At 46.2% G+C, this 27,286-nt stretch overlaps 1 protein-coding gene across 3 annotated transcripts in view; it reads left to right on the top strand.

The window, feature by feature from the left end:
- fam234b (family with sequence similarity 234 member B) overlaps window positions 1-27,286 on the top strand; it is a 35,950-nt gene that overhangs the window by 2,601 nt on the left and 6,063 nt on the right. Inside the window, exons 2-13 of one of the 3 annotated variants that reach the window (XR_009651120.1) lie at window positions 15,672-16,103; window positions 16,446-16,568; window positions 17,866-18,015; window positions 20,712-20,827; window positions 20,914-21,064; window positions 21,462-21,603; window positions 21,716-21,907; window positions 22,120-22,198; window positions 22,281-22,442; window positions 22,530-22,638; window positions 22,935-23,146; window positions 23,379-26,009. Coding sequence is in view for 2 of the 3 variants with exons in the window: in XM_060904169.1 (XP_060760152.1) it covers window positions 15,672-16,103; window positions 16,446-16,568; window positions 17,866-18,015; window positions 20,712-20,827; window positions 20,914-21,064; window positions 21,462-21,603; window positions 21,716-21,907; window positions 22,120-22,198; window positions 22,281-22,442; window positions 22,530-22,638; window positions 22,935-23,146; window positions 23,379-23,381 (1,871 nt within the window). In the remaining variant the exon portion in view is untranslated. Of the gene's footprint in view, window positions 1-15,671; window positions 16,104-16,445; window positions 16,569-17,865; window positions 18,016-20,711; window positions 20,828-20,913; window positions 21,065-21,461; window positions 21,604-21,715; window positions 21,908-22,119; window positions 22,199-22,280; window positions 22,443-22,529; window positions 22,639-22,934; window positions 23,147-23,378; window positions 26,312-27,286 lie in introns of those variants that run through there. The other 2 variants (XM_060904170.1, XM_060904169.1) reach the window with 2 other exon arrangements.

Here is a 27,286-nt window from a genome sequence, read left to right as displayed (position 1 = left end):
TGAAACCCACCCCTGTGTCCCACCTGCCAGTTCTTGCTGGAATCACCCCGGCCAGTCTCCTACGGGATGCAGCTACCCTCACCCTGGCAAAAAAAGCCCAGAAGTACGACTGGCACATCCTGCACAAAGCCACAATAACACCGGCTCCACCAGGCAGGCTCAAGTCTCAAGAGATGCTACAGTCTATCCTGAGGACTAGCTCATGTTTTAAGTCGTTCAAATTCTGTAAAGCTGCTTTGCGACAATGTTTATTGTTAAAAGCGCTATACAAATAAACTTGACTTGACTTGACTTGTCCAGAGACACCTGGCTGGCAGCATCCTGGAAACAGACATGAGAGATGGCTGGGCTCTCCCGCATCCAATGATACATCAGGGACCCAGGAGGCAGTGTAAAAGGAGAAGACCTGCCACGCCAACTGTGGACCTTGCTGAACTGTCTACGCACTGGGGTTGGCCGCTTCAAGTCATCTTTGAAGAAGTGGGACCTATCGGACAGTGCGGCATGCGAGTGTGGTGAACCTGAATGGACTGCCAAGCACATAATCACTGGCTGCCCCCTTGTAGAAATAGTTAAGGTGGGTGGAGCACAGAAGCATGGCAGGCCAGAACTGAGTTGGCCAATGCCCTTTTATTTTAGCTTTTCAGCTTTAACCTCACACATACCCCTTTTCCACCAAATCAGTTCCAGGGCTGGTTCGGGGCCAGTGCTGGTGCTGGTTCACAACTCGTTCAACTTGCGAGCCAGCTGAGAACCAGTTTGCTTTTCCATAGCTCACGGTGCTAAGGGAAGCCACGTCATTACGTCACTGTATAAGTCAGTTACGTCGTTGTATACGTCAGTTACGTCGCTACGTTTGCATAAACCTTGGCGCGAATATCGAAGCAAAAACAACACAGAAGAAGCAGCAGCAACAAAAACAACAATAATAATAATGGATGACTTCGTGTTTGTACAGCTGCTGCTTCTCGTCGCTTAAAAATGGTGATCTTTCGCGGTCTTGTTATTGTTGTTGGTCTTAACATCTCCGCCCCCCCGCTGACGTAAGCGGTTCTTTCCTCTGGCCCAGCAGAGAGTTGGTGCTAGCCTGGAACCGTTTTTTCTGGCCCCAGAGCCAGTTCTTTGTCAGTGGAAACAGAAAACCCGGTTCCAAACTAAGCACTGGCCCCGAACCAGCCCTGGAACTGCTTTGGTGGAAAAGGGGCAACAGTCACACACAACACACATGTGTTCTGGTCGAGAGAGCTCCCTTCCTCTGCACTCCCTCTCCTCTTATAGGGCGCGGTCACTGGGGAAGACACACAAACACAGGTTAATTCCCGTCAGGTGCAGTGATTCTGCCACTTACCTTCCCTGACTCCGCCCTCCATTTACAGACCGACGTTTGACCATGCCCCCGCTGCCACATACCCCCACTGCCCGACTCAGGCCAGGGAGCCGGCCGGCCTGCAGCTGACTCCCCCCCTTTTGACGGGAGAGGAAATCCGCCACGACCATCTGTGCCCCCGGCCTGTGGATCACCTCGAACTTAAATGGCTGGAGTGCCAGATACCAATGGGTGATCCGCGTGTTGGCATCCTTCATGCGGTGGAGCCACTGCAGGGGCACGTGGTCCAAACAGAGGGTGAAAGGGCGCCCCAGCAGGTAGTAGTGGAGGGCGAGGACCGCCCACTTGATGGCGAGGCATTCCTTTTCTATGGTGCTGTACCTGCCCTCACGCACCGACAGCTTCCGGCTGATGTACAGCACTGGACGGTCCTCCCCCTCCACCTCCTGGGACAGAACAGCCCCCAGCTCTCTGTCCGACGCGTCTGTCTGCAAAACAAAGGGGAGAGGAAAGTCAGGGGAGTGTAACAGTGGCCCCCCACACAGTGCAGCCTTTACCTTAGAGAAAGCCCGCTGGCATTGCTCCGTCCACTGAACCGGATCTGGTGCCTCCTTTTTAGTGAGATCAGTCAGTAGGCTGGTGACGTCCGAATAACTAGGTATAAACCTACAATAGTAGCCAGCCAGCCCCAGGAACTGTCTCACCCCTTTTTTGGTCTTGGGCCTCGGGCAGGCCGCAATCACCGCTGTCTTATTGATTTGGGGACGCACCTGCCCATTGCCCAAGTGGGAGCCCAGATACCGTACTTCCACCCGCCCAATCGCACACTTCTTCGGGTTGGCTGTGAGACCTGCTCGCCTCAGCAACCTAAGGACGGCCCTTAGGTGTTCTAGCTGCCGCGGCCAGTCATTACTATAAATAATGATGTCGTCTAGGTTTGTGGCCGCATAGGTGGCGTGGGAGCGGAGGACCCTATCCATAAGCCACTGGAACGTAGCGGGCGCCCCAAACAGCCCAAAAGGAAGTGTGACGAAGTGGTGTAAGCCAAATGGTGTGGAAAAGGCCGTTTTCTCTCGGGATAGCGGAGTCAAGGGGATCTGCCAATACCCCTATGTCAAATCCAGTGTCGAATAAAAACGAGCTGTGCCTAGTCGATTGAGCAACTCGTCAATACGAGGCATTGGGTATGCATCAAATTTAGACACCGCATTAACTTTTCTATAGTCCACACAGAACCGGACTGACCCGTCGGCCTTGGGAACCAAGACTACCGGGCTGCTCCAGTCACTGTGGGACTCCTCAACGATGCCCATTTCAAGCATGGCCTCAAGTTCTTCCCGAACCACCTTTTTCTTGTGTTCGGGCAGTCTGTAAGGGCGGCTGCGCACTACTACCCCCGGGGGCATCTCAATGTGGTGTTCTATGAGGTGGATGTGGCCGGGCAGGGGCGAGAAGACATCAGAAAATCCTGTCTGCAACTGGGCGACCTCCGTGAGTTGGGTCGGGGAGAGGTGGACTCCACAGGGGACCAGAGCGGTGGGCGATGTCAATTTTCCCTTTTGAACCTCCGGCCCCAGCTCCACCTTCTCTGGAACCACTGACACCAATGCCACAGGGACCTTCTCGTTCCAAAGTTTTAACAGATTGAGGTGGTAAATCTGTAACGCCCCACTGCTGTCTGTTTGCCTCACCTCATAGTTGACGTCCCCGACTCGCCGTGTGACCTCAAAGGGTCCTTGCCACCTGGCGATCAATTTGGAGCTTGACATGAGCAACAACATGAGTACTTTATCTCCCAGCGTGAATTCCCTAAGGCGCGTGCCCCTGTCGTACAGACGGACTTGATGTTCTTGGGCCTGCCGCAAATTCTTCTGGGTTAGGTGTGTGAGTGTGTGGAGTTTGGCGCGCAGGTCGATAACGTATCGAATTTCATTTTTGCTTGTTGAAGGTCCCTCCTCCCAATTTTCATGCAGCACATCTAGAATGCCACGCGGCTTACGCCCGTATAATAATTCGAACGGGGAGAACCCTGTGGAGGCTTGTGGGACCTCTTGCACTGTGAATAACAGGGGCTCGAGCTATTTATCCCAGTTGCGTGCATCCTCACTTACAAATTTTCGAATTATGTTCTTGAGGGTGCGATTGAACCGTTCAACGAAGCCATCCATTTGTGGGTGATAAACACTGGTGCAGATAGGCTTAATTCCCAGTAACCCATACAGTTCGTGCAGTGTGCGTGACATAAACGTAGTACCTTGATCAGTCAGAATCTCTTTGGGGATTCCAACTCGGGAGATGACGCAGAAGAGTGCTTCTGCAATATTACGTGCTGAGATATTGTGAAGAGGCACTGCTTCCGGATATCGTGTTGCATAGTCCACCAGACCTAAAATAAAGCGATATCCTCATGTTGACCGATCTAATGGCCCAACAAGATCCATCCCAATTCTTTCGAACGGGGTCTCGATTAATGGCAGAGGGCGCAAAGGCACTTTTGGAATGGCCGCGGGATTTACTAACTGGCATTCGTGGCACGTCGTACACCACCTACGGACATCGCCGTGAATCCCTGGCCAATAGAACCAGGCCATTATTCGGGCTAGTGTCTTATCTTGCCCTAAGTGTCCAGCCATGGGACTAAAGTGAGCCGCCTGGAAGAGAAATTCCCGGCGGCTCTTTGGGATCAAAAGCTGTGTTATCAGTTCCTTAGTCTGAGTGTCCTGTGTCACTCGGTATAATCTATCCTTAATAATGGAGAAACAGGGGAAGGATGGGGTAGCGTTTGGCTGGAGCGTTTGACCATCAATTACTCTCACTTGGTCAAACGCATGCCGCAGAGTTTCGTCTCGCGACTGCTCTAATGCGAAATCTGTGAGGGATTCCCCGAGAGAGGGAGGAGGAGCCTGCTGCTCCTCACTGCTGCTCCTCACTCTGATGCAGTGATGACGTAGATGACTCTGTGACAGCTGCTCCCGCCAATGCCACAGTGGGACCTCCCCCCGCTAAATTATGTCAGGCCCCACTGTTCACTAAATGTGCCATTAATTCCCTAAATCCCAGCCAATCAGTCCCCAAAATTATTGAGTGGGTAAGGCGGGGATTAACTGCCGCCTTTACTCTAAATTTCTCCCCTCAAAACAGAATGTGGACCGACACTTGTGAACATCCCCGTGCACACACAACACCTTCACCAACTGTGCTCTTCCCAATGCCTCGTCTTGCACCAGGCTTTGGTGGATTGAGGTATGATTACAGCTGGAGTCCACCAAAGCCTGATACGTATCCCCTTGGATACTCACCGGTATGCGATATGCTCCGGCCCGATTGAGGGCGGTCCCCGGCACGTCGGGGATCTGGACCACCACACCCACCTCCATCGCCAAGCACTGATGCTGGAGGTGCCCCGGCTCCCCGCAATGCCAGCAAACCGGCCCAGAGTCTCTCTCTGCACCATTGTTCCGGAGCTCACTCACCTGAGGAGGGGAAGACACAGACACGGAAGTAGGAAACAGTAGGGCACTGCGGGTGCGGCGGGCCGGCTGGGGTGGAGCCGGCCCCCGCCTCCGCGGTGGGGGAATGGGGTGAGGACAAGAAACAGAAGGGGAGAGAGAGAGAAGAGAGGGGAGAAGAGGAGACATGCTGTCCTGCCGTTGGAACAGCCGCCATATGGTCCTTCGCTAGCTCGATGGCCTGATCCAGCAACGCCAGGCAATGGCACTGGACCCACTCCGCTGTTTCTTCCGGAAGTCGGGCAATGAATTGTACCAACGCCACCAGGTCAATGATTCCCTCGGCATCACGGTTGTCGGCCCTCAGCCACCGCCTGCAGGCGTCCCGGAGTTGCTGGCCAAATGCGAACGGCCGGCCAACCTCCTCCAGGCACAGCGCGTGGAAGCGCTGCCATTGCTGCTCCAGGGTGCGCCCCACACGTTGGAGAATGGCCCTGCGGAGGTCGGCATAGACCAGCCGGCTGTCGGCGGGGAGCTGTAGCGCGGCCAGCTGCACCTCGCCTGGGAGGAGGCGCACTGCGTGCTGTTCCACTGGCCAACCCCATGCTTCTGCTGCCTGCTCAAAAAGAGCAAGGAAGGCTTCGGGGTCGTCATGTGGACCCATCTTCATTAGGGTGAGGTGGGGAGAGTCTACAGCAGTGGAGATGGTGGACCCCGCCGACGCGAGCAGGTGCCGGAATGCCTGGCGATCTTCCTGATGTGCCAGCACCAGGGCTTCGAACCGTTGTTCCTGCTCCTTCCGGAGGGCGACCAGCGCCTGGTGTTGGCTCTTCTGGGCCGAGATGAGGGCATGGACCAGGTCCTTGAGGGGGGAGGACTGCATGGGGCTGTTCTCTTCTGTACTCCGTCCCGGGTTTCGGCACCACTGTAGAAATAGTTAAGGTGGGTGGAGCACAGAAGCACGGCAGGCCAGAACTGAGTTCGCCAATACCCTTTTATTTTAGCTTTTCAGCTTTAACCTCACACAGTCACACACAACATGCATGTGTTCTGTTCGAGAGAGCTCCCTTCCTCTGCTCTCCCTCTCCTCTTATAGGGCGCGGTCACTGGGGAAGACACACAAACACAGGTTAATTCCTGTCAGGTGCAGTGATTCTGCCACTTACCTTCCCTGACTCCGCCCTCCATTCACAGACCGACGCTTGACCATGTCCCCGCTGCCACACCCCTATACAGCCCACCCTCAGAAGCTGGCCTCTTCAACTTAGGACCAGAAACAAGGGTGTGGCTGCATGACACTGAGTTGGCCATCTGATGATATATGAGAGAGAGAGAGAGAGAGAGAGAGAGCTGAGAATGCACCAGAATCCACCAGAAGGCATGTGAATTTCAAAAGTTTCTGGGGGGGGGCATGCCCCCAGACCCCCCTAGCATTAGGGTCTTTGATTTTGCTGCCACAGATTCCAAAACCGCCTACTACTTTTTTTTAGCCGGTTACTTCAGATTTTCTGAAGAACCCTGCATACGACAAACTCCACTGACCATCAATCATTTACACATTTGCCAGAATAATTTCCTGGGGGAATGTGTCTCTTGACAACGTGTGTTTTGCTGACTAAGAATGAAATCTAATATTAAAAAACATACTCAAAATTATTAAAAGTCCATTTGATATCACAAATCACTGTTTTTGTATGTCTTTGACTAATAACCTTCCGGTTCCGGCTGAGTGAACGCTGGCGCAACTGGCTGCCGCTGCTCACCGGCAACTTCTAACCACTTTTAAAGTGATTTTAAGGGTTTTACCGTTATTTGGACCGATGAACTATGTAAGGTTCTCAAATGGGAGTCTCATCCCACATAGCCAGATCAACAATTGAGCTGACTCTCCCATGTGGACCTGTGCTGCGTGCGACTTGTTAGCTTACCTGTCCTGTCATATCCAGCCTCACCTGGCTCTGCTTGCCCTGGCGTCCAAGGGACTGGGTCCCTGTGCACAATGTGGTCCGATATAATATATATCTGGTCCATGATTATCTGGCCTCTCCTGTTGCTGGTCCACCAACCCGCGACTGGTTTGCTCCAGTACTCAGCTGCGGAGCTTCTCTGGCTACGTTTTCACCTGTCTGTGCCTCCGCCGGCTTTACTTCACCTTCATCCGGACATCACCTCCCAGCCTCACCAGAGACATATTCACCGTGGATCCCGCCGGAGCCTTCATCAAGACACCTCGACAACAATAAAATCCATCTGGTCCATTTCTCGTCGCCCTCCACGAAACACCGGTCGAGTTGTTGACCACAGTGTGCTAGCCAGCCCAGCTTGGTTGGCTAACACTGCTGTCATAGGCGACAACACCACTGTCAACTTCAGTCTACTCAACATCTGCTCCCTTACGAGCAAAGGGTCTCTCATCCAGGATCTTCTCATTGACCGTAAGTTTGACTTTCTCTGTTTAACCGAGACATGGCAACAACCTAATGACTTTTCCCAACTCAATGAATCAACTCCTCCGGGGTTTGTTTACATCTGTCAACCTCGTGGCTCCGGCCGGGGAGGAGGTCTCACGATAATTTACCGCGATAAATGGAAAGTCTCGCCAGTGTCTCTACCTGCCTTCAGCTCCTTTGAATTTACTGTATGTCAACTGTCTGGATCTACTCCCACCATCATTGCAATTGTCTACCACCCCCCAAACCAAAAAAAAAAACTTTTTAAATGATTTTGCTGCTCTGCTGACACACCTCTCTACTCTATCACCAAACATCATTCTGTGGGAGATTTCAACATCCACATGGACAATATCAACAACACTCTTACCAGAGACTTTTCATCCTGCCTTGAGAGTTTCGGTTTTCAGCAGCACACCAATGTTCCCACTCACTCTAAAGGTCACATCTTGGACTTAATTTGTTGCTCTGGTATCTCCCCCCTTGACTGTACAGCAGATGAACTCCCTACAACTGACCACTTCCTCATCTCATTTAATACCAAACTCTCTCTCTCTCCACTACTAAGCTCCCTCGTCTTATTTCTTTCCGTAATATAAAGGATATCAACTTGAATTCTCTCTCCTCTAGCATTGACTCCCTCTTGGACAGTCACAATTTACCCACCCCGGAAGAGCTGGTCGCACAGTACAACACTGGCCTTCACACCATCCTTAATTCCCTTGCTCCACTAAAAACCAGGTCTGTCTCCTTCTCCCGTTCTGCTCCCTGGTTTACACCTGAACTTCAGCTCATGAAAGCCAAAGGCTGACAACTTGAGCGACTTTACAAGAAAACTGGACTATCTGTTCATAAAGGCATGTACAACAATCATGTACTTCATTACAAGGACTGTATTGCTGAAGCCAAATCCAACTATTTCTCTGGTATAATCTGTTCTAACGAAGGTAACACCAAATCACTGTTTTCACTGCTCAAGAACTTCAGCCAACCCCCAAACTCCCTACCACCTCACCTGTATTCACCTGCTTTCTGTAACTCCCTCATGTTATTCTTTGCTGAAAAAATCCAAACAATTCACCAGCATCTCGGTTCACAATCCACCCCCATCAGTTTACCTGAACTTCCTCCACCCTCTCACTCCTTCTCTTCCTTCCAGCTTCCCACCGCCTCAGAAATCTCAGATCTCATCCGTAAGTCTAAGCCATCCACATGTCAGCTGGACCCCCTTCCTACTGTTCTTGTTAAAGCCTGCCTTCCTTCTCTGGTCCTTCTCATCTCTGCCATCATCCATTCCTCTCTTTCCACTGGAACTGTTCCTACATCCTTTAAGACTGCTGCAATAACACCAATATTGAAAAAACCCGGTGCAGATCCTACCAACTTCAATAACCTACGCCCTATCTCTAATCTACCCTTCATTTCCAAAATTCTTGAAAAAACAGTAGCTAATCAACTCCACTTCCATTTGTCTCATAACAACCTGTATGAACAGTTTCAGTCTGGTTTCCATCCCCTCCATAGCACAGAAACAGCTCTAATCAAAATCACCAACGATCTCCTCATGGCAGCTGATTCTGGTTTACTCACCATCCTCATCCTCCTTGACCTGAGTGCAGCCTTCGATACCATTTGTCACTTCACCCTCTTCAATAGATTAGCATCCATTGGTATCACTCACACCCCCCTTGATTGGTTTAAATCTTATCTCTCTTGCCGCACTCAGTTCATTCAGCTTAAATCTTTCACATCCCACCCTTCCCCTGTCACTTCAAGTGTGCCCCAGGGCTCTGTCCTGGGGCCCCTCCTTTTCATCATTTATCTCCTTCCCCTTGGCAACATCTTCCGTAAATGTAACATCAGTTTCCACTGCTATGCAGATGACACCCAGCTCTACCTCTCCAGTAAATCCACTTCCAACCTCCCACCCTCCTCCCTTACTGACTACCTAGCAGAAATAAAAACCTGGTTCTCCTCCAACTTCCTCAAACTAAACAGTGACAAAACTGAGGTTCTCCTCATTGGCACCAAATCGTCACTATCCAAAATTCACAGTTTCTCTCTTTATATTGACAATTGTTCCATCTCCCCCTCCCCACAGGTTAAGAGTCTGGGTGTCATCCTCGACAGCACTCTTTCCTTCCAATCCCACATTAATAACATTATCCGGTCTGCGTATTTCCATTTACGCAATATCAACTGTCTCCGCCCCTCCCTTACTCCCCATGCCACTGCTATTCTTATCCACAGCCTTGTCACTTCTCGTCTGGATTACTGCAACTCCCTCCTCTCTGGTCTCCCTCACAAATCTGTCCATAAGATCCAACTGGTCCAGAATTCAGCTGCCTGCATCATCACCAGAACCCCCTCCATCCACCACATCATGCCCATCCTGCAGCAGCTCCACTGGCTCCTAGTCAAGTTTTGAATTGAATTCAAAACCCTTCTGTTAACTTTCAAGGCCATCCACAACCTTGCTCCCCCATATCTGTCTGATCTCCTCCACGTTGCCACTCCCTCTCGTTCCCTCAGATCTTCTTCTTCCATCCACTTGACTGTCCCCTCCGCCCGTCTCACCACCATGGGGAGCAGAGCTTTCAGCCGCTCTGCTCCCCGGCTTTGGAACTCATTACCTCCCAAACTTAGAAATATCAACTCCCTTCCACATTTCAAATCCTCACTCAAAACACACCTGTTCAAACTTGCTTTTCAACTTTAATCACTGCACTGTCAAATTTTTAATTTTGAATTGTAACTTGTTTTAATGTTTTTTCTTTTTGTAATTTTAATGTGTATTTTATGGCTTGTCTTTCATTTTTGTACGGTGTCCTTGGGTGCTAGAAAGGCGCCTTTAAATAAAATGTATTATTATTATTATTATTATTATTATTATTATTATTATTAAAGCCATGAAGTGAAGCTGTGCTGATGAGTCTAGAGGTTTGGCTTGTTCATGGAAAGAAGCTGAAAGACATTCATTTCATTGTTTTGGAAATAATCCCCAAAACTAAAAAATTTAGACTGTAGATTAAGATATTTTAAAATACTGTCTGCGCTGGATTCTTGTCAGTTTCTTTTCACTTTAGATTTGTGCTCAAAGACTTTAGTGGTAAATGACCGGGCACTGAATGATATGATCAAGATAACTTTCACTTCATATCCAAGCAGTGTAAATTCACAGTGAGATGATGGACGCACAGAATTATCCAAAACCTCAACATTTACCTCAGATGTGTTGGAAAGTTACTAATAAAACACTCAGAACAACAACAATTACAACTGTCTATCACCTTCCTCATGCCCAATATATCAGTCGACTGCCTTTACACCTTTGTTGCTATGGTTACATAACTATTTTTGTATAATTCATTATTAATTACATATGTGTTAATAACTATTTCAGTATTAAATAAAATCATGACAGTTCTATTATAAAATCCTGTGACTGAACTTGACAATAAGTTTTATATCCAGACGATATAAAGACTCAGCGATAACAAAAATTGCACGGATGTCTAACATGTCTGAGGTGAATGATATGATTTTGCTCACTTTCACTTCGTATCCAAGCAATGTAAAGTCACAGTGACGATGGACGGCAGTACAGAATTGTCCGAAACATCAACATTTACCTCAGATCTGTTGTTAAATTACTAATAATACGTTCAGAACAATTAAAATTATACTGTATTTACATTTAGCATCAGCATTGTATTACCCCTCCCCCCACCACAGGAGTGTAGTTGTTGTTGAGTCGTAGTGTGGTTTTAGGTAATCCAGAAGCACAGTGGATATGATATTCACAGCTAAACAACTCCAAGAGAAATGCCGAGAACAAAACCAGCCACTGCACATGGCATTCATAGATCTGTCAGAGGCATTTGACATGCTGAATTCACCAAATTCATAAACATTCTACAGCTACTACATGACAACATGAAGGCCACCATACTGACAAGGAATGGATCTGAAAGTGAGCCTTTTGGCATAACTACTGGAGTTAGACAAGGATGTGTAATTGTGCCTACTTTGTTCTCAATCTTTATCTCAGTTATACTCTGGCTTGTCGAAGGCAAGTTACTTGATGGCATCAAAATTGTCTACAGAATGGACAGTAAGCTGTTTCACCTTAGCAGACTGAAGGCAAAGACTAAGATATCTACAACCTCTGTCATCCAGCTCCAATATGCAGACGACAGTGCCGTGTGCACCTTTTCTGCTGAAGATCTCCAAACCATCTTGAGTGTCTTTACGAAAGGTTATGAGAGTATTGGTCTGAAGCTGAACATCAAGAAGACCAAAGTGCTGTTCCAGCCACCCCCAAAGGTAGCTACATAAGACCCACACCTTATAATCAGTGGCACAGATTTGGAAAATGTCACCCATTTTCCCTACCTTGGAAGTCACCTCTCCGCAACTGCAGATATCAATGCGGAAGTACAACATCGGCTAAGCTGTGCCTGTGCTGCTTTCAGGTGGCTCAGAAAACAAGGTTTTGTAGGAAGGGACCTTCATCCTGAAACCAAAACTCGTGTCTACAAAGTGGTCATTATCCCTACGCTGTTGTATGCAAGCGAGACCTGGATGACTTATAGGCGTCACCTGAAAAGCCTAGAAAAGTACAATCACCGTTGTCTTCGTAAAATCTTAGGTATCAGCTGGCGAGATAAACAAACAAACACAAGTGTCTTGGAAGAGGCCAACTCTACAAGTATAGGAACTATGATTGTCCATAACCATTTGCGCTGGACAGCGCACGTCCTACGGGTGCCTAACCATCAATTACCCAAGCAGCTTCTGTTTTCCCAGTTACAAGAGGGCCAATGGACACGGGGTGGCCAATGCAAACGTTTCAAAGACAATCTTAAATCAAACCTCAAAAGATGCAATATTAACATTGGCAACTGGGAAGGTCTAGCAGTAGATCGTCCTGTTTGGAAGTGTTTGGTGGCTGAGGGCACTAAGCTTTATGAAGAGAGCCTACACCAAGATGCTACTAAGAAGAGAGAGAGAAGGAAAGAATAGCAGTGTAGCAACAACACCTCTCTTCCTCTGGGGACTTCTACTGAATGCCCACACTCTCACAGGATTTGCAAATCTAGGATCAGCCTCGTTAGCCATCTGCAGGCCCACAAACAATAATGCCGCTTTTCCACTACAAACGCGGCTGAGCCGTGCCGTGCCGAGTCGAGCTGAGTCGAGCTGAGCGGGGCTATTGAAGTTGCATTTCGACTACAACCGCGCTGAACCGTGCTGGCTGGAAGTGGGTGGACACATTGGGTGGAGTTAGCGAAAGTGGGTGGACGTCACGTGATGTCGTTAAGCAGCGCAAACAGTGACATCAGTGACAGTGGCGGAACAAGTCAGAGCCGGGCCGGGGGCGGGGCAAATGACCGGGCATTTTATTAAAGCTTATCATAACATCATTTTAGGCTACAAAATGTCCGCAACTGCGGTGTTTACCAATTTCAACACTACCGGGTGCAACTATGTTATTTAGTACATCAAGTCCTTCAAACGAACATGTAACTCAGAAACAAAAAACATTAGGATACTGTACATGGCTCATAATAAAACATCAATAGCCTATACTGCGCACATTATTTGAAGGGCATACGAATGAGCGCTCAGAGGTTGCAACAGTGACAGGAAGAGTCAGAAATAAAAGGAGGGCGGTGCAAACCTCACTGAATGCACTGTGTTTGCCAATTTCAACACTACGGGGTGCAACTATGTTATTTTGTACATTAAGTCCTTCAAACGAACATGTAACTCAGAAACAAAAAAACATTCGGCGACATACTGTACATGGCTCATAATAAAACATCAATAGCCTACTGCGCGCATTATTTGAAGGGCATACGACGAGCCTTGCGCTCCGCGAACTCGTGCACGATGCTCTGTATGTCACTGATTCAGTGAGCTTTTAAGCGGTAGTCTCACGACCCGAATAGTAAACAATAAACATGGAGGACATGGAGTCGTTAGTGTTGCTGGTCTTGGTGCTGTGGCTTGTTGTCACCGACAACGCCAACAGATACTGGCAAGAGCGTATAGATGAGGCGAGGCGCATAAGGCTTCAGAAATTCTCGTAATTCGTAATTCTTCTTCTTCCGGGTTTGTGGTGTTTACAGATCCCAGCGCGCTCGCGGGGCGTGTGTGGGCATGTGAGGACACGCCTCCTCACCAATCAGTGCACAGGGGAGTGTCTGCTCACGCCCCCAGCCTCACTCGGCACGGTTTGGCTCGCTTCAGCCCCACTCCAAAACGGTGCGAGTTTTAGGGGCTAAGCAGGGCTGAAGCGAGCTGAGTCGTGCTGGTTTTTGGTAGTCGAAACGCGAGCCGTGTCGGGCTGAAGTGAGCTGAAGCGAGCTGAAGTGAGCTGAAAAAGGGTAGTGGAAAAGGGCCATATAAGTACCATCCTGCTCGTTTGCAAGTGATAGCCGATGAGTTGTTGTTATGGTTACGGTTATATATTTTTAAAGAAATATCTCACTTTGTTTTTGTCAGATTTAAGTAAAACCTTTACACACGCTGTGTACTCTATAAATCACTAATTGTGCATTACGCAAGTATCGCCCCACCTCCACATCCCTGCCCCTGAAACAATCTCAGAAAGATCCATTAAAGTTGTGTTAGTAGTCAATTAGCTCTAATGGCAGAGTTAGATGACTGGTTCTGAAGCTTTTCTTATTAATTTATCAACGCATCTAGGGAGGTTGCGCCACCCTAAGTGTGTGAAGGAGCATTACTGCAGGTCATTCCTTCCTGCAGCTGTTAGACTGTACAACCAGCACTGCTCACAGTAGTATGTTTGCCAAAAGTGTCGTATTGTTTTTTCTGTTTTATCTTTTGCAATATGACCACCTGATATGTGCAATATGTGTGTTTCATTTAATTCATTATTTATCTTAGGTATATTTTTTCTTTCTTTTATATATATATATATATATATATATATATATATATATATATATATATATATACATACATTATCTGTAGCTGCTTATCCTGTTCTACAGGGTCGTGGGCTGGATCCTATCCCAGCTGACTACGGGCGAAAGGCGGGGTTCACCCTGGACAAGTCGCCAGGTCATCACAGGGCTGACACATAGACACAGACAACCATTCGCACTCACATTCACACCTACGCTCAATTTAGAGTCACCAGTTAACCTAACCTGCATGTCTTTGGACTGTGGGGGAAACCGGAGCACCCGGAGGAAACCCACGCGGACACGGGGAGAACATGCAAACTCCGCACAGAAAGGCCCTTGCCAGCCACGGGGCTCGAACCCGGACCTTCTTGCTGTGAGGCGACAGCGCTAACCACTACACCACCGTGCCGCCCATCTCTCTCTCTCTCTCTCTCTCTCTCTCTATATATATATATATATATATATATATGTGTGTATATATATATCTCATCTCATCTCATTATCTCTAGCCGCTTTATCCTTCTACAGGGTCGCAGGCAAGCTGGAGCCTATCCCAGCTGACTACGGGCGAAAGGCGGGGTACACCCTGGACAAGTCGCCAGGTCATCACAGGGCTGACACATAGACAGACAACCATTCGCACTCACATTCACACCTATGCTCAATTTAGAGTCACCAGTTAACCTAACCTGCATGTCTTTGGACTGTGGGGGAAACCGGAGCACCCGGAGGAAACCCACGCGGACACGGGGAGAACATGCAAACTCCGCACAGAAAGGCCCTTGCCAGCCACGGGGCTCGAACCCGGACCTTCTTGCTGTGAGGCGACAGCGCTAACCACTACACCATCGTGCCGCCCATCTCGCTCTCTCTCTCTCTCTCTCTCTCTCTATATATATATATATATATATATATACATATAAAATAAATTTTTTGAAATATATTTTTTATGTGTGTATCTTGATATGTTCCTCCTCTGCTGCTCTCCACTGTATTGCTGCAAACAGGAAATTTCCCCATAGTGGGATAATAAAGATCTTCTTATCTTATCTTATCTTATCTTATCTTATCTTATCTTATCTTATCTGAGGTAAATGTGGATGTTCTGGATGGTTCTGTGTTGGTTCCACTCCCACTGTGTCATTACACACCTTGTTCTGTAGCGTGGTGTGTTCACGTCATATACACACAGGTTTTAATGTTCATTTACTGACAGTGATTAGGGTCAGGGTGAGTGATTGTTTCTTTCTTTTTGTTAGTATCTTGTGATTTGGACTTATTATTTGTTTTATGAAACTATATGCGTAGCTTATATCTTACACTCATTATTTTGATTGTATCTTTTTGCAGTAAACAAACATCACTTCAACCTTTTTTTCACATCTTGCTGTTCTGGGCTTTGTGCTCTTTAAACACACTGCTAGTGCTGGACTTCATTTAGGAAACAGATGTATAGTTATGATGTGTGTGTGTGTGTGTGTGTGTGTGTGTGTGTGTGTGTGTGTAGGGAAGAAGGGCTCAGAACTGGGCGAGTATGACCCCCTGACCCAGGTGGACAGTGAGGATGACAGCGAGGAGGACGACCTCGTGCTGAATTACCCACGGAATGGCCTCGCCTCACACACTGCGACACTCAGGCTAGGACAGGAAGGGGCGGAGCTGCATGAGGAGGACGAGGATGAGGAGGACGCATGGAGACGGGGCGGCGGGAAGGACAGGAGGTGTGAGATGGGAGGAGTGTCTGACGAGGGGGTAGGGTTGGTCAGTGAGGGGGCAGGGCAGAAGGCGAAGGGCAGGGCAGCGATGCGCACAGCAGCGTTTGTGGTGCCGCTGCTCTGCGCCATGATGTTCGTCCTGCTGTTCGCCTTCTTGTTGCCATGCCACCGAGGCGGCTCACAAAGACAGAAGGAGTGGGAGACCGAAGTGGGACACGCAGGCGGTAAGATACACTTTCATTTCTCCATAACATTACACAGGCTTTATTCACAACACTGTTCTGACTGAGACATTTCTCGAACATCGAGCTTAGAGTTTAGAGATCCACACTGTGACCCTGTTCATGATTCAGAACCTTCTGCAACGACCGTCCTACGTTTATATCAGGGTTAAATTGTGGGAAAGAACATGCAGCAGTGCCTTCTGGGTAAACTGTGCTCCTGAAACCCGCACAGCGCTCCACCTGATCGCTTCACTCCAGTTACTGATCACAGCGCTTTATTCAGGCCCTGTGCAGTGCATCTGATCACAACCTGCCCCCCTTTACACATGTTCCACTCCTCAGGTGTGACATCACCTCCCATGGCATTATGGGATGTAGACGGGGACGGAGTGGAGGACTTATTAATCGCAGTCATGAGGATCAACAACAGCAGCCAGCAGATCAGTTTCCTGGGAAACAGCAAGGGTAACACACACACACACACACAGAATAATGTACATTGCTTTATCATTATTATTATAATTGTGTGACCTGAATCAGTAATTTACTCACTGCAACATGTAATTAACTAATCCATCTCTCTCACTCTCTCTCTCTCACTCTATCTGTCTCCCTGTCTCTGTCTCTATCTGTCTGTCTCTCTCTTTCCCTCGCTCACTGTCTGTCTGTCTCTCTCTCTATCTGTCTTTCTCTCTCTGTCTCTCTATCCATCTTTCTCTCTCACTCATTCTCTCTGTCACTCTCTCTCTCTTGCTCTCTGTCTGTCTGTGTGTCTCTCTCTATCCGTCTTTCTCTCTCTCTGTCACTCACTCTGTCTCTCACTCTCTGTCTCTCTCTCACTCTCTCTGTCTCTCTCTCTGTCTCTCACTCTCTGTCTCTCACTCTCTCTGTCTCTCTCTCACTCTCTGTCTCTCACTCTCTCTCACTATTTCTCTCTCTCTCTCACTCTCTCTGTCTCTCACTCTCACTATCTCTCTGTCTCTCTCTCTCACTCTCTCTGTCTCTCACTCTCGCTCTCTCTGTCTCTCACTCTCTCTCTGTCTCTCTCTCACTCTCTCTGTCTCTCACTCTCGCTCTCTCTGTCTCTCTCTCACTCTCTGTCTCTCTCTCTCTGTCTCTCACTTTCTCTCTCTGTCTCTCACTCTCGCTCTCTGTCTCTCTCACTCTCTCTCTGTCTCTCTCTCACTCTCTCTGTCTCTCACTCACTCTCTCTGTCTCTCTCACTATCTCTCTGTCACTCACTCTGTCTCTCACTCACTCTCTCTCTCTCTCACTATCTCTCTGTCTCACTCTCTCTCTCACTCTGTCTCTCTCACTCACTCTCTGTCTCTCTCTGTCTCTCACTCTCGCTCTCTCTCACTGTCTGTCTCTCACTCTCTCTGTCTCTCTCTCTCACTCACTCTCTCTCTGTCTCTCACTCTCGCTTTCTCTGTCTCTCTCTGTCTCTCTCTCACTCTCTCTGTCACTCACTCTCTGTCTCTCACTCACTCTCTCTCTGTCTCTCTCACTCTCTCTGTCTCTCACTCTCTGTCTCTCACTCACTCTCTCTCACTATCTCTCTGTCTCTCTCACTCTCGCTCTCTCTGTCTCTCACTGTCTCTCTCACTCTCTCTGTCTCTCACTCTTGCTGTCTCACTCTCTCTCACTCTCGCTTGTCTCTGTCTCTCACTCTCTGTCTCTCTCTCACTCTCTCTGTCTCTCACTCTCTCTGTCTCTCTCTCTCTCTCTCTCTCTGTTTCTCTCACTCTCTCTCTCTCTGTAGAGTACAGTGTAGTCGCTCTGCATGGAGTGAACGGCTCTGTGATCTGGAGTCGCTCTCTGAAGGAGCCGCTCTCCTCCGTGCAGTGTTCATCTCCCTACACCTGCCTGCTCATCACCTCCACACACCTGAGCAGCGTTAACGCGTCTACAGGTCAGGCATTAACACACCTGACTGTGATATACCTGGGGAGTGGCTGTAATGAATTAATTTATGTACTTTTATTTGTCCTTTATTTTACCGGGTGATATCCCATTGAGATATTAAATCTCTTTTGCAAGGGAGCCGTGGGAGTACATATAGACAATATAAACACATACTCTTATACAATTAAAGTATGCAATACAGAACAACATCAAAACAAACAGAAGAAGTAAAAGGAGCTACAAATAGTAGACCGTGCAAACAAGAAACAAAACAAACAGACAAAGTCAAACACGTTGAATTGATTACAAATCTGATGGGGAGAGGGGACATGGGTAAAAGTCATTGGAAACATGTGCAACAGTCTGATTTCAAGTTTTTTAGTAGCTGTTTAAAGTGCTCTACTGAAATAAATACACTAAGCTGTATTTTGTAAAATGCATAACCTTAGTTTTGTTAGCATTTAAGACTAATCTCTGACTGGAAAAAGAGGCTTGCAGTGTATTGAAACACTGCTGAAGAGATTTGCAAGCTTGAACTAAAGTCGGTGCCATGCAATATAAAACTGTATCATCTGCATACAGGTGAATTTTGCCATTTTCTACTGCAGAGGAAATGGTGTTTATATAAATAGTAAAGAGGATCGGGCCTAGAATGGACCCTTGTGGGACACCTCTTTTAATTCTCAGGGAGTCAGAACTATACCCATCAGCTTTAACAATTTGAGATCTGTTGGTAAAATAGTTATTAAACCAACTGACAGCCTTTTCACCCAAGCCAATGTCCTGTAGTCGTTTCAGTAAAATACAATGGTCAACTGTATCAAAGGCCTTAGACAAGTCAATGAATAGGGCAGCACAGCTCATCTTATCAAGAGTATTGGTGATGTCATTGAGTACCAGAGTGGCTGCAGTAATGGTACTATACTGGGCCCTAAAGCCTGACTGTGTTGGGCTAAGTATATTGTGGCTCTGGAGAAAGTCCTTAAGCTGAGAATTTACTAGAGATTCTAAGATCTTGGCAAGCACAGATAATTTTGAAATAGGGTGGTAATTGTCAAGAATGGAAGGATCCCCTCCTTTTAAGAGGGGCAACACATAAGCAGATTTCCAGATGTCAGGAATGACATTGGACGAGAGAGACAAGTTAAATATGTGAGCCAGGGGCTCTGCTATGATGTTAGCTGCCAATTTTAATAAGGCAGGCTCTAGGCCATCAGGGCCATGAGATTTCTTGGGATCAATTTCTTTCAGAGCTTTAAGCACTGCGGAGAGGGGAATGACTTCAAAGTCAAACCTGTCCCATATAATAGAGGCGGGTGATCTAGAGAGGTAATCTGAGGATAAGGAAACATCATCAGGATGGGTTTGTTCAAATCAATCCCCTGCTTTAATGAAATGCTTATTAAATAAATTAACAATAGTGTGTTTGTTTGAAATTTGCTGAGTATCTATAGCTATATGCTGTGGTAGTGTCACTAAGAGGATGTGCCAGGGATTTTATAGTTTTCCAGAATTTAAAAGGATTATTCAGATTACTAGATACTGAGTTAAGGAAAAAGTCAGATTTACATTTCCTGGTAGCATATGTGCACTTGTTCCTGAGACGCCTGAAGTGAACCCAGTCAGATTGAGGGGCTGTTTCCTGCTAGGGCCCAAGCAGCATTTCTCTTGTGAATAAGGGTGGCCAGTTCAGGGGAAAACCAGGGGTTGTCACACCCTTTGATTCTATAACAAGTCAAGGGGGCATGCTTATCAGTGACAGATAAAAAAAAAAGTGATCTGAAATAATTCCATGCAGTATTGACATCAGGAATAAGACTTATTCTAGGGAAATCACAATGATTTAAGTCATGTAAAAAGGCTTGATCATCAAACCTTTTGAAATTTCTCTTAATGAGAATACAGGGCTTGAATTTTGGAAGCCTGGTGTCCCTAATACATGCTATTGCGCAATGGTCACTGATGTCATTTGAAAACACCCCTACAGATGAATATTTTTGGGGAGCATTGGTGAGTATTAGATCTCTTAAAGTTGACTTGTCTGGATATTTTAAATTTGGACGAGTGGGGGAAGGAATAAGCTGTGTAAGATTTAATTCAACGCATGAGTGTTTCAGGGACTCAGAATTAGCAGAAAGTCAATCCCAGTTGAGATCTCCCATAAGCACAACTTCATGATCCTGAAACTCAGCTAATGTATCTGCTAGTACATTAACAGCTTCCTTAGAAGCAGATGGGGCCTTGTAACAGCCTACGACAGATAAATGAGCTGTAGTAGACAAAGAGATATCTATTGATAAAAACTCAAAGAGCTTGGGTTGTGCAAAAGATTTTGTTACCCTGCAAGTAAACCTGGTTTTAACATAAATGGCAACACCACCACCCTTACTTAGTTGATCACTACGGAAGATGTTATAACCATTTATCTGAATAGTAGAATCCAAAACAGATTTCTTCAACCATGTCTCAGATAAAACCAAAATATCTGGATCAGAGGTGGACACCCAAACTTTAACTAAGTCCAGTTTAGAAACAAGACTCCTGATATTTATGTGAAGTAAACCGAGACCATTTCGTTCTTTGAAGTCAGATGGAGTAGATAGATTAATACCGGGGGGGGAGGCCCAGGATTAGATTTAACATTACCTGACATCGAGATTGATGTCAAGTACATCAAGATGTACTTATTCCTGATTGGTTCAGGTAAGAAGTTGTGGGAGGTGCCAGCAGGGGAGGTGGAGTCACAGGCTGTGGCTGTTCCTGATTTGCAGGGAGATTCTGTTCCAGACCTGCTGATTGCTACTCTACCTGAAGATCAGGTACACACACACACACACACACACACATTTACTTTCTGTAGCATCTTAATGAGCTCTCACTTTCTTTTCTTCTGTCTGAATTCCAGGAATCAGATCTCTCTCTCGTCCTGCACTCAGGGATGACGGGCTCTCTGATTGGCCAGCCAGTGAACTTTAACCTCACAGCACAGGGAAAGCTGATTGGTCCCTTACTGCATGAGACAGCAGTGGGAGCGTATTACATCCTGTTTGGTTTGGGTAAGAGAGCTGGTCACTCTTCAGTATGAGCTAATACACAGACTGTTCCCTTCAGTACGTACTGGTACGAGCCGTTCAGTACCTAGAACTACAGTCCATTTAGTCCATACCGGTATGCAGTATTCAGTATGAATTGAGAGGACCAGTAAAGTTCAGAACACATTGGTATAACCCATTCAGTACATATTGTTATGGCCCATTAATTTCAGTACAAATTGGTATAACCCATTCAGTTAAGTTCGTATTGGTATGACCCACTCAGTTTCGTATTATTAACCCCTTCAGTATATACTGGTGTGAACAGTTTAGTTCATTTTTGAAGTTAGCTTGTCATGCAGTGTTAGCAATAGCAGAGTGTCAGTTCCATACTAATGTGCTAGCATGGTGTTTTGTGCAGGTATGGTGGAGGCAGTGTCTGTCAGAGATGTTTATAAACAGGCAACAGGCCAGACGACCTTTCCCCCGAGTCTCAGTGTGAGGGACCCCATGTGGGAGAAACAGAGGAAGAATAATTCGTCTACACTCATCCGCATCTACAGGTGTGTAAAACACACACACACACACACACACACACTATAAACACCTGTATGATAGTGTACCTGAGAGTCAGTCTCTCTCTCTCTCTCTCTCTCTCTCTCTCTCTGTGTACAGCAGTGATCAGGTTGAGTATTTTCTCCCCCTGGTGGCCGGAGTGTGTAATAACCATAATAACCTGGACACTGAGTCGAGCCGTAACTCCAGCCGCAGTGACTGGGTGTTGGTGTGTGTGAACAGTCGGATCTCCGTCATCCGAGAGAGGGACATACACACCACCTGGACCATCAACTCCTCCTCTATACACAGGTGTGTATCTGTCTGAGAGTGTAAGAGTGTGTGTGTGTGTTTTATGATCATGGGAGTTGTACTTGCTTTGCATCTCTAAATGACGCATTTGTGTAACTCAGCCATCCTTAACACATCCTTGACATTAGCTTAGCGATGGAGATTAGCAGTTGTCTTGTCGCTAACATTTAGTGCCATTTAACGTGTGTGTGTGTGTGTGTGTGTGTTTGTAGCCGTCCTGCTATTGGTCATTTTAACAATGATGGAGTTCCTGATCTGCTCATCCAGCAATCTGCTAATGGTGTCCGAAAGGTAACACACACACACACACACACACACACACACACTATTATTATTATTATTATTATTATTTTGCCTGCTTACTCTCTCTCAGGTCCAGATTGTTGATGGAGCTCAGGGGCAGAGCCTGTGGGAGGCGGAGTTTGTTTGTCCCTTCCTTGCTTTGGAAGGTTCTACCGTTCTGACCACATCCGGCCAGTCAGCATTCCTGTTTTGGGCAGGTGATCCACTTCCTGCATCGAAGAATGTTACCAAGGTAACAGTGTTGAAAAGGAGTAGCATGCTGCGAGTGTGTTTGTGTGTGTGAATGTTTTGGGATCTTATTTTTGTGTGTGTGAGACAGGTGAGCCCACCTGAGCCCGTCCTCCGCAGACTGTTCCTCCTCCACCCAGCGTATCCCACAATCCTCCAGGAGCTCACCAGTACCACTGACACAGCACTCACGGCTACAGGTAACACACACACACACACACACACGCACAATAAAATGTATGCTGAGGAAGGGAGTGACTGTTTTTCAGTCTGTGATGTTCTTTTGTTCATTATCATACACATTTAGAGTGCTGCGCTAAACTGGTGGCTACAGACTTCCATTTCTTGTTAGCTGTATTAGCCTCTGATTCTTGTATCAAAATGCAGACAAACCACAGACCTGGCAACCCTGATTAAATTCCTTCTGTACTTAAGAGAGTACTGAGTGTGTGTGTGTGAAATAAACACTAATCCCCACTCTACCCTCCCCTGGCAGTGAGTTACGTTGATGAGCAGAAGGATGTCTCTTACATGGTGGTTGTGTCCCGGCCAGTCTCGGGTCTCGGCCCTGGAGCTCAGCTGGTGAAGAGTGTGAGTGTGAGAGCGTCTCTGTCCAGTGCTACCACCGTACGCCTGAGTGACGACACGCGCACACACACCGCCTTCCAGATCAACAAGTTCTTCAGAACCCTGTCCTTCAGACGCCAGGTGAGGAACACTCTGAAGTTCATGGGCAACTCCTAAGCCCCACCTCCTTCCTTTGAGCCCTCCCCTTTCTGAGAGTCTGAATATGGAAATGTATCAGGAAAAGGTTAGGGTTAAGACATGATTTTAACGATGCCATTGTAGTTTATGAAGATTTGGGTGTGGTCTTGGACTTAAAAGATAACACCAGGGTTACATGTGCAATGAACTCATCCTGTTCTTTTTTCTGTTGCAGTGAGAAGCTGTAGGACATGGATCAGGATCGGGATCAGGATCGGGATTAGGATTGGGATGTTCACACTGATACATATTTATTTGCATTAATTTATTTATTTAGATGATGGTGGTGACGTTGAACCCAGGATCAGCTCCAGAACAAATCTAATTAGTGGGCATTAGGGCAACCATGGGGGGGGCACAAACTACCGTCCGAGAACTCAGTCTATGATGTAAATGCTTGATAATATGAGTTTGCTATCAACAACCAACACACCAACCCAGAGTTCTAATCTCAAAACATGCTGCAAATCTGCACAAAGTACAGTATAGTCTATATTCAGGCCACTTCTCTCTCTCTCTCTCTCTCTCTCTCACTGCACAGTGTGTGTCATTAGAACATCGTTTGAAATAGAGTATAATCTCTCAGACCCAAAAAACTTTCACCATTTTGTGTAAGAATCCTGAACCCCAAAGCTGCAGGCGGTGAGTGTTAGTGCAGAACCTCCTAAGAACGATGTCCTTCCACTCAGTTGTGTGTTTTTGCGTTAAGTTCCTCTCAAACCCTGACTGGACCGACTGCACCTTTCTTTTGTGGTGCGTTTCACGTCTGTGCTTCAAAATCATGTTTCTCTGAGTGGAGAATTAATTAATTCTCGCACCGGACATTAAGGCAGGTTCGAAAGGAGGCAGTACACTGAGCATTGCAATCACATGTGTGTGTGGTACTTTGAGAGGATGTGCTGTAGGGTCCAGTCCCCTTAGAGTGACTGTGATTGTTTTTGTGAGCTGGAAAACTGTTTAGCAACTTTGTACTCTGTCTCAGGTACAGGCGATCATGACAGGTCCGGAACATGCTTCACAGCCTTTACATCAAGAAACGAATCACTTTCTGGATTCAGTGCAACAAGAGCATGAGCCAGCTGGATCTGTGATCCATCTCTCCAAGAACTCAGTCCGTAGTGTTGTAGAACAGTCCGTTTCCTGTGTCCTGGAGATCCCATAACCAAATACTCGTCCATATTCGTGTTCGATTGGCGTCTCTGTTTGGGTCACAGCCGAGTTTCCGTACACAAGCTGTTATACGAGCCACAATATTTAAACCTGTCATCAAATCAGTGAACTTTCTCTGTCGGAGCAGGTTTGGTGGGTCCAACAGGACCAGAACTGTGTGCACTAACTGGGTAACGAATGAGAAACTCAGCTCTGCACTGTCGCCTCCATTCCTCCATCTGATTATGATAACTGTGCACCACTTATCTTACTGCTAATACACACACTGATGTATTATTGCATAATGATGACAAATCAAGCACACTACTTCCCAAATATGACCTTGCAAAAATGATCAACAGCATGTATTTTTAAATTTCATTTTAATGCCAAGATTATGCTAAAACATATTTCTGAAAGGACTTCAGATAAGTTAACATTATTCATATTAGTGTAACTATGTTTTTACATGCTAACTAGCTGTATGTTAGCGTTAGTTGTGGACAAGGCTACGGCAACTTGGCAGGCAAATCCAGAGAAAGTCATTTGACTAACCAGACTGTATAGCTACTGCAACGTTACCGCTAGCTCTAAAAGCACAGACAATTTCACTGCAAGCTTTCTCTTGGAATAAAATGTTTACATCCCTCAATATGCTCCTGCAGGTTGGATAGCGAGTTTTTGTAGGCTGTGATGTGCTCCGTTTTCGGCAAACATTTAAAACGTGATTTAAAATCACTGAACTTGATTTTATTCAGTCTATAAACATGACGTGACCCTAGTGATTACTGATCGGCTCTCGGTGTCACCTGCGAAAAAAAACAGTCACGTTTTAGAAAAGAAAAGAAAAAACATCCACTTTCAAAGCTCCTTCATAGTAACGAGTAACGAGGAGCTTGATAGAAATGTAGTGGAGTGAAAAGTACGATATTTGTCTTTCAAATGTAGTGACGTTAAAGTCACAAGTTTCCAAAAAAATAATACTCAAGTAAAGTACAGATACTCAGAAAGTGTACTTAAGGACAGTACTCGAGTAAATGTACTTCGTTACTGTCCACCTCTGGTAAAGTGTAAAGGTTTGGCCTGTGGGTTTGTGGGGGAGGGGCCACTGAGATTAGATATAATCAGTGAAGAGGGTTAACGTTCCAAATACATAATAATATGATCATAAATAAAAAATGAAACAAACAAACAGTCACTTTACACAACATTGCTAATGGTAATGCTAACACTGGGATAGAACTTTGTGAAAATGTCTTTCACAAAAAGCACAATCTAAATACAAATGTGTTGAATTGAACTAGAAAAGTTTGTTTTGAGTGTAATATTTCAAAATAAATAAAAAACAAGCAGCCACAGTCAGCATGCGGAAATGATGCTTTGTTAGCATTAGCGTTAGTGTTAGCAGCATGCCATAGCAAAGAATTATAAAGCTTGCTAATGTAACACCAAACTCCACTTCAGTATGTTGCTTGTTTCTTCCTTGGACCACTGACGTTCTCAAATATCCTTTGTTTACTTTTTCTGCAATTTTATGTAAAATCATTCTTCTGTGGAAATAAGTTGAGTTGGTTCAATTGTCATTACGGTGACAGGACCACACCCGTTGATAATGACATCACCAGTTTCCTGTTCGCCACTGCAGAAGCGCAAGTGTGTGAGTGTGTTTTGTGTGTAAGATATTTTTAAAGAAATATATATATGTAGGTGGTGTGTGTGTGAGAGAGAAAGCGAGAGAGGTCTGAACATGATGTAAATACACAGACTGGTTTATGTAAATAAGCACAACCAACTGCTTACTGTTTGTCTAACAGAACAAACAGACTTACAGCGAGAAGCTTCCCCAGCACACACGAAGTTTCTCTCTCACACACACACGAAGTTACACACGCTTTTATTCACAATATTTCTGCAGTGGGATGAGTAACTGCTGTACAATAAATACTAAACATTGATCAACTGTCTCTGTGTGTGTGTGTGTGTGTGTGTGTGTGTGTGTGTGTGTGTGTGTGTGATTATCTATGATTATAATAATTTACTCTTGTGTTCTGAGGGTGTGTACTGTATAAACCTGCAACAGGATCTGTGTTGCAAGATTGGACAGATTCACGCTCAACTATTATTAAAATCCACTCCGATATCTTTAACACGTATTATAACGCCACACAAAAATACATTTACATTTATAACATTTAACCGACGCCCTTATCCAGAGTGACTTACAGAAGTGGTTTGAAGTCTCTATCAGTAAATACATTCTCACACTCGCTTACTAGACCAGGGGCTTGGAGTAAAACACAATACAGTTGATCTTTTTTAACAGATGACATACACGCTAATTCCAGTTCTGACTGAGTTTTTCAGACATTCAGAGGAATTTCATTCCACCACCTGGATACCAGGACAGAGAACAGTCTGAATACATGTTGTGGTACTCTGAGCGATGGTGGCTCTAGGGTAGCAGTGCTACAGAATTGGAGGGGGTGTAGTGTAGTGTAGGGTGTGATAAGTGCTTTAAGGTAGGTTTATGTTGAAGACAAGCATGAGTGTTTTAAATCTGATGCAGGCAGCTACAGGAAGTCAGGGTGTAGCAATGGATGATGTAGCAGATCTCGCAAGGTTGAAAACAAGTCTGGATCATTTGCAAGGGTCAGATGGCATGCACAGCAGGTGCAGTAGTCCTGTGTCAAGTTGACAAGGGACTGAACAAGTACTTGAGTGGCCATTGTGTCTAGAAATAGCCTCCTGATATTATAAAGAAGAAATCTATATGGAAGGCAAGAAGGAGAGTTGGCTGTCAAGAACCACCTCAAGGTTGTGTGTGGTGTTAGATGGAGAGATCTGAGAGTTGTCCCAGAAAATCACAAGATCTTGACATGGGGATACATCTCCAGGGATGTAGAGCAGCTCAGTCTTGCTGGGGTTTCATTTCAG

This window comes from Neoarius graeffei, chromosome 22 (assembly GCF_027579695.1).
Source record: "Neoarius graeffei isolate fNeoGra1 chromosome 22, fNeoGra1.pri, whole genome shotgun sequence".
Lineage (NCBI taxonomy): Eukaryota > Metazoa > Chordata > Actinopteri > Siluriformes > Ariidae > Neoarius > Neoarius graeffei.
The sequence above is the reverse complement of the archived record's forward strand: the minus strand, read 5'-3'. Positions and strand labels throughout refer to the sequence as shown.